General features: G+C 45.8%; 1 protein-coding gene across 1 annotated transcript in view; it reads left to right on the top strand.

The window, feature by feature from the left end:
* WDR64 (WD repeat domain 64) overlaps window positions 1–7,659 on the top strand; it is a 2,246,160-nt gene extending 2,238,501 nt beyond the window's left edge. Inside the window, exon 35 of the mRNA XM_086925751.1 lies at window positions 6,443–7,659. Coding sequence (XP_086781877.1) covers window positions 6,443–6,550 — 108 coding nt within the window. The 3' untranslated portion in view covers window positions 6,551–7,659. The remainder of the gene's footprint in view (window positions 1–6,442) is intronic.
* The last annotated feature ends 5,162 nt before the right edge of the window (window positions 7,660–12,821 follow it).

Below are 12,821 nucleotides of genomic sequence, written 5' to 3'. Positions count from 1 at the left end.
GAAATACGATCTTAGCAAAACTGAAAGTAACTACTTACCAGGTTCAAAAGTTCAGGCTCATCATTAGTAGCCATTTCCTGTAGTGCTTCCTGAGGGGCCCCTCCAGAGTTCAGTTGCCAGTTGAAACTATTATGTGACCCTGCTCTGAACCTCAGAATAGTTACACATATGCCACAAAGGTCCTGAATTACAGCTAAGGGAGACAAGCAGGAGCCAGGCTGGAAGTTCAAATCCATTAATCAGCCCCTAATGCATTATTGTCAGTTGGGGCAGGGCAGGTGTTGTAACTAATTTTGCAACAATGAAAGCACTTAGCAAGTGCAAAAGATCACTAATCAGGAAGCACTAAGGAAGCAGGTGCCAGCTAAAAAAATATTCTGTGACACATTAATCAGCCCAAAATTAATTCAGGTCACTTGAGGCAGGGAAGGTGTGCTTGCGTTGCCACAATAATGTACACTGACTGGACAACCAGAGGGTGCTGTGATTAAGCATGGGCGGAAAATCCGTTTCGCTCGCGGATTTTGCGGATTTTCAGTAAATTCGCAATCCGCGAGATTTGCGAATCTCCCGCAAAATCCGCAAATCCGCGAGCAGCGGATTTTGCTCGCACTGTTCGCACTGTTCGCGTGAGTTCGCGCCCCGCGAATAAGTGCAAAATTGCAGAAATACGATCTTAGCAAAACTGAAAGTAACTACTTACCCGGTTCAAAAGTTCAGGCTCATCATTAGTAGCCAGTTCCTGTAGTGCTTCCTGAGGGGCCCCTCCAGAGTTTAGTTGCCAGTTGAAACTATTATGTGACCCTGCTCTGAACCTCAGAATAGTTACACATATGCCACAAAGGTCCTGAATTACAGCTAAGGGAGACAAGCAGGAGCCAGGCTGGAAGTTCAAATCCATTAATCAGCCCCTAATTCATTATTGCCAGTTGGGGCAGGGCAGGTGTTGTAACTAATTTTGCAACAATGAAAGCACTTAGCAAGTGCAAAAGATCACTAATCAGGAAGCACTAAGGAAGCAAGTGCCAGCTAAAAAAATATTCTGTGACACATTAATCAGCCCCAAATTAATTCAGGTCACTTGAGGCAGGGAAGGTGTGCTTGCGTTGCCTCAATAATGTACACTGACTGGACAACCAGAGGGTGCTGTGATGAAACAGAGGGTGGCATGGGTGGGCCAGAGGGTGGCATGAGTAGTCAGAGAGTGGCAGTGGTGACAGAGAGTGGCAGTGATGAAGAAGAGTGTCCCAAACAGGCTGGACACGTAGAAACAACAAGTTCGCGAAACTTGCGACCCGACAGGTAAGTTCGCAATTTGCGACATTGTAAAAAACCCTCGCGAACTGGCAGAAACCCGCGCAAACACCAAAAAAAAAAAATCCGCAAATTCGCGAGAATTCGCGGATTTTGCGGATTGCGAGTTCGCAAATCCGCAAAATTCGCGAACGCGAGATTCGCAAAATTCGCCCATGCTTAGCTGTGATGAAACAGAGGGTGGCATGGGTGGGCCAGAGGGTGGCATGAGTAGTCAGAGAGTGGCAGTGGTGACAGAGAGTGGCAGTGATGAAGAAGAGTGTCCCAAACAGGCTGGACACGTAGAAACAACAAGTTCGCGAAACTTGCGACCCGACAGGTAAGTTCGCAATTTGCGACATTGTAAAAAACCCTCGCAAACTGGCAGAAACCCGCGCAAACACAAAAAAAAAAAAATTAGCGAGAATTCGCGGATTTTGCGGATTGCGAGTTCGCAAATCTGCAAAATTCGCGAACGCGAGATGCGCAAAATTCACCCATGCTTACTCTCATCCCTTCGTGCAGGTTGGCTCTGGCGGTGGCGGGGTCGTTGGTCAGGGAGAGGATCAGCTGGGTGTCGTCGGCGTAGGAGATTATGTTGAGGTTGTGTTGGCGTGCGATGGCCGCGAGGGGGCTCATGTAGACGTTGAAGAGAGTCGGGCTCAGTGAGGATCCTTGAGGGACGCCGCAGATGACTTTGGTGGCCTCTGCCTTGTACAGTGGTAGGCGGACTCTTTGTGTTCTTCCGTCGAGAAAGGAGATGATCCATTCCAGCGCCTTCTCCTGGATTCCGACGTTGCTGAGGCGCTGCACTAGGGTGCGGTGGCAGACCGTGTCGAAAGCCGCGGAGAGGTCTAGGAGGATGAGGGCCGCTGTTTCCCCGTTGTCCATCAGGGCTCGGATGTCGTCGGTGGCGGCGATGAGGGCGGATAGTCATTTGATTCGAGTAGTGTGTATGGTGAGTGTCCCGGGCCTCAGGCACAGCAGTGGGCAGGGATATATTTCACAGTGCTCACAACTCTCCGCACCTAGACTCTGGTCAGTAGGCTCCTCCGTGGTCAGGCAGGGAGCAAGTTAGGGCCTGTGATGTGCCACGTTCGCCTGGTCCCGCCAGCTGTCCCTAGCCAGACACCTTGTGGCAGTGGGCCTTGATTAGGGTCTCTGCAATAGTCCGCTTGCCAACATTAAGCAGCATCGCAGTAACTGCTTCAGCTGCAGGGTGACTCCAAAGTCAAAACCGGGGACACAGGTGCTTCAGAGGTGTATTGGTTGCCAGGATTAATGTCGGATAAGGGGCAGCAGTGCGGTGCTTCCTGGCCTAGGGTGCATCCGCCATGGGAATCATATTCACTCCCTGCACTCTAATACATCATTCACCCACCAATGTCTCACACACAACTGCCTTCCCCAGAGGTTGCTGTCCACGCATCACCCCCACTCAGCAGGTATGCACGGTTTAATGTACCCTCGGTGCAGTGCTCGATTGTGGGTGTAATCTACACAAACATCACAAGCGGTGTCCTCACCCTGCCCCTGACATGGAGCCCGGCTCCCCTGCACAGTGCACTCCCCCCCATCTAGAGTGCACCCGGCTTCCCTTCCATTTCTCTCCTTGTAGCCTCCTACTACGGGGAATAAACAGATTTTCCAGAGACCTGGTCTGCTAATGCGTTATCGATCACACATGGCGATGCACTGTGTGAGGGGGTGAGCTTCCACCATGCACCCCGGGGTGCTGCTCCGGGGCTGCTATAAGCAGGCTGTGTATAGAGATGTATCACAGCCCCCCACGTCAGGGGCGGGGACATAGGGGGGCATGGTAAACGGAAAATTGGGGTTTCTGTGCTTTTCTCGTGGGGTTTGGCGGTGTTAGCTCTTACCATATAGATGTCACTATCGACCATGTTACTTGCGGCAATTTTACCAAGCACATGAAAATAAAAGACCGAATATGCCCGGCTGGGTTCGAAACCCGTGGCCTGCAGGCGCACAACCAGCTGAGCAACTTCAGCCCGGTAAAATGACTTATACACGCATTGGATGCATATAAGGGAGCATTTATAGAATGTATGCATGTGTGATCTCCTATGCTGAGGGAGCGGTTTCTATGGAAGGGGTGAGCTTGAAGGAGCACAAGGGGCGGCAGCCCTGAGCCTGGAGCATGTGTTCAGCGTGTGTGGGGGTGCGCATGTATATAGAGGCGTGGTGTGTGGGGGTTTGCAGCATTGTGGGGCCATGGGGTTTCTCTGTGGAGATTAACGAGGCAATGTCTGTGTGCGCTGGGGGGAGGTGGAATGCTGTATTTTCTGGAGAGATGGGGATGTGTGTGTCAGGGTGCAAGTGTGTGAAAGGGGTGTAGAGGAAGGAGTGATTTATGTGTTTTTCAGCAGGGAGCGCTCTGATTTTAAACAAATGGCGCAATCAGAGCCGCCCATTGTGCAGCGCCGGGGACACTTGGTGCTTTGTTTACAGCCGTGATACCTGAACCTTCTGCCTGGGGGCCGTGGGGAGCCCTGCCCCCAGCCCAGCAGGCTGCGCACACAGCGCCTCTGTCTCCGGTGGGTGGGGGGGGGCGGCACAGGTACATTAAAAGGGAGTCCCGGCACCTTGAGAGGTAGAGGCGGGAAGCGCCCCCTCATACAGTGGGTCAACTCCAAGAAATGAGCGCTCGTTAAGTGGATCCCGAAAGGGCAGGGATCCCCCCTGGCTTGGGAAGTCCCAAGAATCTCCGGAAACTGCACTTAAAGAAAGTTCCCTCCTCACACTTCCCGACAGACACAATCCTTACGAAACAAAAAAATGCAGACGCGTCTGCTCTTTATGCAAAGTAACCGTGAAGAGAGGCGCTATATGACAATGAGTACACGGAGCTCCCAGTACTGCGCTTTAGCACCCTCCTCCAATGTTACGAGTAACAAATAATTTCAGACAAGCGTTATCTAAAATCGGTCTGGATTGATCCAGGGGGTAATCGTCTCCACCCACTCCCCGGAACAATTCACTCAAATGGCTCGAGATAAAGGCCCCCATCAAACACCACCTAACATGTGTGTGCACAGTTTACGGAGGGCTCTTTTTCATCTGCATTCTGGGATGTGTGGTCCAGCATTTCTAACACAGAAGGCACAATAGCAAGCGCCTGAAAGCCATGATAAAACTAACACAGCAGGAGCGTCTCACGCCTGACATGGGACAATCACCCCCACCCACCCCTCTTCCGAAAGTCACCCGAGGGCGCGAGGCAACGACTGGATAATATGAAAACTCTCTCCTTTTTCAGTTGACATGAATAAATCACATTCAAACGCGTTTTTGCCATGATTTCCCTTGAGAAAGTGAAAGAAGAATGTGCGCTATTCTGGGAGAATAAGAGACGTAATAAAAAAAGTGCGATAGAGATTGAATTCTGCTCTGCCTGCAGCCCTCCTTCCTTTCTGCCGCCGCCCCTCCTCGGTCGGAGCTCGGCAGCGGGAGGGGGGGCGAGAACGGGCTCACGGGGGAGAGGGAGGAAAGATTAACATAGAACGTAAAAAAAAAATATACACATTCAAAACTAACCGCACTTACCTGAATAAGTGAGTAGCGCGTCACAAGAAGGAAGGGTGCTGGCAATGCCGGAACAGACTCGGGGGCGTTCCCGAGAACTGGCTTTCGGCTGACGTAGCCAAAAGCCAAAAATTCTCGGGAACGCCCCCGAATCTGGTCCGAGATTGACGGACGGAGCCCTCTCCCAATGGCTAGCCTCCATTTATGGAGCTAGCCAATGGGAGGAGAGGGCGTATTCCCGACCCCACACACACACATCAAAAGGTTTTTTGGCGCATGCGTACTGAAGTACGCATCGCCAGTCAAAACCTAAAAAGCAACCAATGCGCCAACGCTCTGGGTGAAAGATCCTAGTGGGTTGACAATTTCCAGAAAGAAATACGCTCTGGGAGGGTTGTATTCAGCAAATGTAAAAAAAAAGCTAACCAGCCATCACACCACCAAAGGTTGGCTGCTATTGACAGTTTTCACTAAAACTGCTTGTGCCATGCCAATGCACTTTCAGCAAAACACACAACGGACATTGCATGATATGGTAAAGCAGCTCAGCAGTCTGCCTGCCAGAGTGTAATAGTATTAAAGTGGCGAAGATTGTGCTCTTCTGCCATATGGTGGGATAGAAACATATTTGATGAAAACGATATATAGGATGTCTCAGCACTTAAAAGGAATGTAGGGAGAAGCGACTACTTCATGAGTAAGAAGAGATAGTTATTCCGGGTACGGAATGGGAAAACAAATTGTCATTTTTAAGTTTTATGAATGTCAATTAAGTTGGAGTTGTTTTTCTGTGGTGAAAGAGATAGCAGCACTCTCTGAGCAGGCGAGCAGGTTGGTGGGATGAGGCAGAGGTCTGGGGATATTAAATAGGCAGAACAGGAGACCAAAAAACACCAAGGAGGATAGGATGGTACTAAAACATGCATAGACCTTTCAGGGTGAGGAGGAGGCTTTAGAGCTGAAAGGGGGGAGTGGAGGGTTTAGTAAGATGCGCACCTTACGTTCATATAAATGTATTTGCTTGCTGTTTAGAGTTTTTGTTCCTTTGTTTGGCAGAAGACGAAGCATGTTTGTGAATGAATGTTGAGCTCCATCCTGCCTGAGTTACAGCAAACTTTCATCATCGTAACTTGTTAGTGGGCCCTCCACCTATTTCCACAAAGTCATGACTAAAGCAGCGACCCTTGTGGGAAAAGCTGTCGAATCCTGTTGTTAACTGTAAAATGAAGCTAAACATTCAGTATACCAAGAGGGATATTTGAATATCTCTGGATGCCCTAGATAAAGGCAAAAAGTTTGCTAAACACGCTAGGTAAAATGTTATGTTTTCCAAATCAGGGAGTGTAGCAGTTTTGCCGATTCATTGTAATTTTTGGGTGTGGTACAACAGTTTGCTCATGTTTCATTGTTTTAAGTGTGAAGTTCATGAAATACTCTGAACGTTTTAAGTAACACACATAGGTCAAAATATACTTTCCTCGTGGTGGCCCTGGTGGATGCCTACTGAATGTGCATATGAGGAGCTGGTGTACTGACTACTGTTTAGAATGTGTAAATAATGCTCATTGATCATTCTAACTAATGCGAATCTGCTTTTTTTCAGGTGTCACTCCAGCTTTCTGCAACGGATAGAAGAGTCTCTAGAGGTTCAGTGCATTTTGAACCTGAGGACTTCCTGCCTCCAATCATTACTTATTTTGCAGCACTTTAGGAGCGGGCGCTGCTCCACCAAGAGGCGGCGCCAGAACTGTCATCTTGTTCGCTTACATTCGGTCGCTTTGTCTGCAAACCTTCTGTCTAGCATGAAAGCGTCAAACAACATTTTCGATTTCCCCTTTTTTACAAGGAAAATTACTTGAATGTAAAACAACATTATGAGGAACGTTATTTGACCTGAAACGTGAATATAAAAATTCTATGTAGGCCATATGCATACGATGCTGAGAAACCCATGATTGTGCGTTGGATTACATTTTCCTCTAAACCAGCATGCATGTCACATCTGATACAGCAAAAAGTTTCAGTAGCCAGTGGCGCCTGGCTTGTACCGAGGGTGGTGAGGCAGGGGCACAAAAAAAATAGACTTACCTAACTTGCAGCAGGACGTCCTCCTCCCACAGGTGTCTTCTGAAAGCCCCGGAAGGAGGAAGCTGCACTACCCAATACTCGCGCTGCTCTCACAGCATGATAGCAGCGCCAGGATTGGATAGAGCAGGCACTCTCAGCGCTCCTAAGAGCACTGGAGGCCTGCACTTTCTCTAACCCAGCAGTTTAAGAACTTTAAAAAGCACATGCCTGGCTGGCTGTCCCGAGACAGATGGCCAAAGAGACATGGACATTTTAAGGCGCACAGTTCCCTGCTGCTGCCACTCGTTGAGGACGTTGCTGAAGAATAAAATGGTAATAAATAAACTTATTACCGTTAAATTTTTCAGCTTTGGAGGAGCTGCCCCTGTGCAGAGAACATGCCCAGGGTAGCTTTATTCTTACACCAACTGAGCAACATATAAATCCAATCAGTGCGTAAGCTAAATTTGTAGGTCTTGTCTTCAGCTATTTTCAGAGGTAGCCAAAGTGGATACCACATGGCAGTAAAAGACAATTCCATGACCTTGATGTTTCGATGATCAGATTTGTTTTGAAAAGTGAGATGTACCATGACATTGACTAAGAAACTGAGGGGCATATTTACAAGCCCCTATTGCCTCCATAAGGTCGCATTCAGTGATGTTGTGATGGCGATAGGTACCTCACCTTATTTACAAGACAGCAATAAGCCACTTAACGTGACTTAACGCTGCCTTGTAAATAAGGCACCCTTTCACCCTGTATTCAGTGTGAAAGGGGAGGGCAATGGGTGTTGCGGTGGGCGTTCCACCGCAACACCACTGATTTTGACGCTGCCTCCTATTTACAAGGGCAGCGTAAATAGGAGGCAGCGCCAAAATTAAGCCCAGGGAAAACCTGGTCTTAAACAGGCGAAACGAGGAGAAATGCTTTATTTTTCCTCATTGTGCTTTTTTCATGACATAGAAACATCAAATATTCTATGATTGTTTTTATGCAGGAAGGTCCCCCTTCCTAAAATATAAACAATCCTTTAAAAAAATCCTATTTTGCAACTTTTATGTGTGCTGCATTAAGCAGCACACATAGAAGTTACAAAACAGCATTTAAAGATTGTTTATGTGCAAGGAGGGGGACCTTCCTCCTTATAAATACCCTTCCCGTCAACACAGGCACCCTTGCACTATGGTGCAAGGGTGCCTGCGTTTGCACTAGGCAGCTAAAGTTAACGCCAGCTCAGGGGGGAACGGGGAGACATGGGGCTGCATCATATTGTAGTAAATATGGTGCAGCCCTGCTTCTCTAAAGTGACAAAGCATGTTGTTAGCCTTCTTGGCTTAACGCCACGCTCCGCCATTTTATTGTATTGCCCCTGAATGTGGGTGGAAATATCCCTGTCAAAACAGAAAACAGATGTTAGAGATACAACCAAGATGTTCTTGGATTATATATATAGATAATAGCAATGGTTGAAAAGGTGAAATGGAAAATGTTTGTATATTGCTGGTACAAAGTCCTGCATGTAGAGTGTTGAATCAAACACAATAATCCACAGAAAAGGTAGAGGAGAGCAGAAGCAAATCCTCCATAAAGCCAGGTCAAGGTATAAAACTAGATTGAGTCAAGACCTGTAGATAATTCACTAACCGGATAAATAGAGTGAGTATCTTTCGTGGCTAGTGGGGTTATCAGAGGAGAGAGTTAAGAAGTAACGCAGAGTCAAGTAGGTGTCCTTAAAAAGGACTTTTTACCAGGACTACCAAGAGGAGTGCATGGTGCTGTTGTATTGATAGTATCACAAAGGAGAACTTAAGTAGCATCAGGTTTTAAGTTTTCATTTTAACATGATTCGGTTAAGCTTGCCTTTGGTGTTAATATGATTTAAGAACACAGTTTTTCAGCACATCAATGTGTATAAAAAAGTAAAGAGAGAACGCAGGTGAAAGATGTGAGGTGCCAAATAATGGCCGGCGCGATATTCCTGGTATTAAAAGAGGTGAAAGTAATAGATGTAGATTCAGACACATAGGTTACAATAATACGTGTATGCTTGGAGTGTGAAGGTGATGTTTAATACAAATAAGTAATTAGGTAATGCAGATATTATAGAGTGTATCCTTCTAGTCAGCCAATTAATGTTCTGACTTGTGACTTTTTTCTGTTTTGTGACCTGCTTTTGGTTCTAATCTTTTCTCAAATATTTGAACCCTTCCTGGACTAAATCTGAGCTCAGAATCAGATTGAGATTAGACTGTCTTCTCTCTTAAGATTTTATCAGACAAAAGGTACCAAAAGGTTTTGGGTAGGTAGCTCTTCACTCTGCGAACACTAATAGAGTCATTTATAGATTCCCATACCTCTTTATTGAGTATCTATATATGGTTGCCAAATGTTTTGCATGCCCACCATCACCTTTAGACACAATGCTAAAGGCTTTTATTTTTGGAGGAAAGGTTTTATTGCTTTTGGGGTCGTTTTTTACAATAATGTTTGGTCTGTCTTTATCCAAGCCTGCATTTCCTTCACTCCCCAATAGTTTTGTGTTTTACCTTGGGAGTTCCTCCTGTACGTGCCTATACCGTACGAAGGTACTTTTGGAACTTTGATCGAATAAGGAAAGTCTGATTAGAGTGCTGTTAAAGTTTTAAACAAAGTTATAGGCTACATCCCCCGAGTGTAGCTGAGGAAGGAGTGCACTAGCACACATGCAGGCAGTATTGACTCAGCTGTGTATCTTTGATTTTTACTATCACACACAACTCTGTGGTTTCATCCAGCCCTATTGCAAAAAGGGTACATTGAAGTTTGTCTCAAAATTTCCAAATCTCTCAGAACCAGATGCCCAGACTCTATCATGCAGCTTGTTTATCATTTCTTCTAAAAACATATTTTATTGACCTTCTTGAACTAATATAAGGGAGGCATGTTTTATACAGTAATGCATAATCAATACAAGTGGTCAACATAGAAATGCAATACAACCCACAGTGATATATTACCTGCAGCACATGGGCACATCGACAGACAGATTGTATCATCATGACTCGTGTAACTTGTGGTATCCACCTCATTTCTTAGCAAAAGTTCATAAACTTCCCTCTCAGCCACCATACCCCAATCTATATTCAGGCACTAGTCACTGAAAGTGGGTGCCTATGCCCTGCTCCATCATTTGGCTAATTCTCATCTGGCTATGGCGAAGCTGGTATCACAAAGTATTTTACTTCAGTTTAGCAGCAGATTGTCTCCTCAGATGCCCAGCAGCATTGTTTTTCCATGTTCCAGTGACACATCAACAGACTGCCTTCTAGCTTATGCCAGAACTCCCTTGTTCATGCAATCACATCACATGTGTAGGAAGCTGCCTCTCTCCCAGCACCTTTTGAGACATAGATCCAAATGTATGAGTCCATCGGCCCTCAGTTGGTTTCATGTGTAGTATCATCGGGTGGGTATCTTAAGCTAACCTTGCTGGAATTCCCTCCTTAATGGTTACTATCAAACATCTCCCCGTACTCAGAACACTTACCTTGCTAGGGACCTGACCTAGCGTCCTTATTGACACAGTTACTGCCCCTTTCACGCACATATTTCACGGCAACCTTAAATCTTTACCACTCCCAAATGCCTCCTCTCGCCAAAGAAGACATCAGGATTATCTCTCGACTAGTGATATCCGTGATCTACTCTTATCTTATTCTCTCCCTTTAGACTCTGTCAAGTCCCTACCGGGTCAAATCCAATCCGTCCATGCTAACCCTGACAGAGAACCTACCCACAACCCCAGAGCTACAAATAGCGACAACCTCAAGCGTGTTAACATCCTGCAGGCTCCTACTCCCCATTTGACTGACCCACTGAAATGCGCACTTCTCAACTGCAGCTCAGCTAGTAAACACGCCACCGATATCTATGATCTCATCCTGACTAATGAGCTGGATATCATTATCCTCACAGAAACCTGGCTAAATTGCTCTTCCTACCATATCCTTGACCTTCTATTCCCACCAAGTTATGACATAAATCGTATGGACAGAACTTTGAAACAGGGCGGAGGAATAGCTTGTATACACAGAAACATACTCTGTCTCACAATTAAAACAAAAACTCTGATCTCCAGTGAATATCTATGCATCACCATATATTACAAAACCCACCCTATCTGCACATCACATACATTCTATCACCTCGAGAGAGAATCTTTACTTCACTAAACACTTAATGGAAATTATATCCTCCAATAATGACCCTCTAGTGTCCAAAATCTTCCTGGGAGACTTCAACCTCCACTAGTCTAACCCAAATGATCATGTGGTGAATTGTTTCAAAATCTTCCTTTTTGATCAAGAACTGGGACAATTCTGTGGTAGCCCAACTCACAACAAGGGTGAATCTCTGGATCTCATTATAGCCAAAGGTAACACCATCACACTGGACTCAATTACCCCATGTGATTGGTCCGGCCACTACTGCATCCTGTGCTTTATTAACAGGATGGTGTCTGTAAAGGGGGTCTAGACCAAGAAAATTAAGCAATGGAAAAGGAACCTTCAAAATATCAACACTAAAGAGCTAACTACCTGTTGTAAAAATGCTTTGTCTACCCAAGCAGAAATGAAGGATGTACATATCCTCACTGACTTTTTTAATTCCTCTATCTCTGGTATCATGGATGATATATCCCTTTACAACAAAAAAATTGCCCCTACAAAATTTCTAAACCTTGGTTCAACGCCAACCTTAACTAGGAACGCCGTAACAAGAGGGCAGCCGAAAGTCCTGGAGATCCATACCATCCACCAAACATTTAAACCTTCTTAGAACTATCAGGAATTCTTACAACAGCAAAATCCAATCTGCAAAAGCTGACTTCTTCAGATCCCAACTTAATCAAATCAAAAACTGCCCTAAGAAATTTTTTGAACGCATTAAACAACAATTGGTCAAGGCACCCAGCCGCCATACTCTTGGTGACGGCTCTCCTACATATGACGATTTGGCTGCCTTCTTCGCTCGGAAAACTAAAAGCATCAATATAGAAATTGAATCAAAGAGGGTTCTTCTCCCAATGTCTGGGACCACTGCTCCACTTACCCACCAGGAGCCACTTGGCCCCCCTAGTGTAAGCCTCAAGAACAATGCATCTTGGCACACATTTACTCATCTCAGTGAGAGACATCTACAACACTCTTCTTGCGATCAATCCCTCTAACCATTTCAGTGACCCTTTCCCACCTCCTATCATTAGACCTTATGGTCCAAGATCGTCAATGCTTCACTAGTGTAAGGCATGATTCCCGACTGTCTAAAATAAGTGCAGGTTCCACTATTCTAAAAAAACTTAACACAGACAGCTCTGATCTGAATAACTTACGTCCCATTTCCAACATTCCCACTCTGGCGAAACGTCTTGAAAAGTGCATGCCAACAACTCTTCTCACCCATTGAAAAATTCCAACTATTGGGTCATCATCAATCTGGTTTTCAGAGAGGGCACAGCACCGAATCTGCACACACTCACATCATGGATGACATTTTACAATTTTTAGACCAAAATGAATCTTGCTGCTTGATCCTCCTTGACCCATCTTCTGCTTTCTACACTGTTAACCATATCAAACAACTATCCACTCTAGAACACAGGATGGGCTTATCAGGGTTGGTATTAAGATGGTTCACTTCCTTCCTCCAAAACAGATCCCAAACAATTAAGATGAATCAATCCCTTTCTAAGCCCCATACACAAACTTTGGGGACTCCACAGGGGTCCACTCTGTCACCCATACTCGTCAATTTACTCTTGGAACCAATAGAAAATGCCTTGAAATCCGTGAACATTCTTTTTTATATGAATGGGGATGACCATCAACTTTATCTCCCCTCCCTGGAAGACTTCATCTCACTCAACTCCTTCC

This window comes from Lissotriton vulgaris, chromosome 6 (assembly GCF_964263255.1).
Source record: "Lissotriton vulgaris chromosome 6, aLisVul1.2, whole genome shotgun sequence".
NCBI lineage: Eukaryota > Metazoa > Chordata > Amphibia > Caudata > Salamandridae > Lissotriton > Lissotriton vulgaris.
The sequence above is the reverse complement of the archived record's forward strand: the minus strand, read 5'-3'. Positions and strand labels throughout refer to the sequence as shown.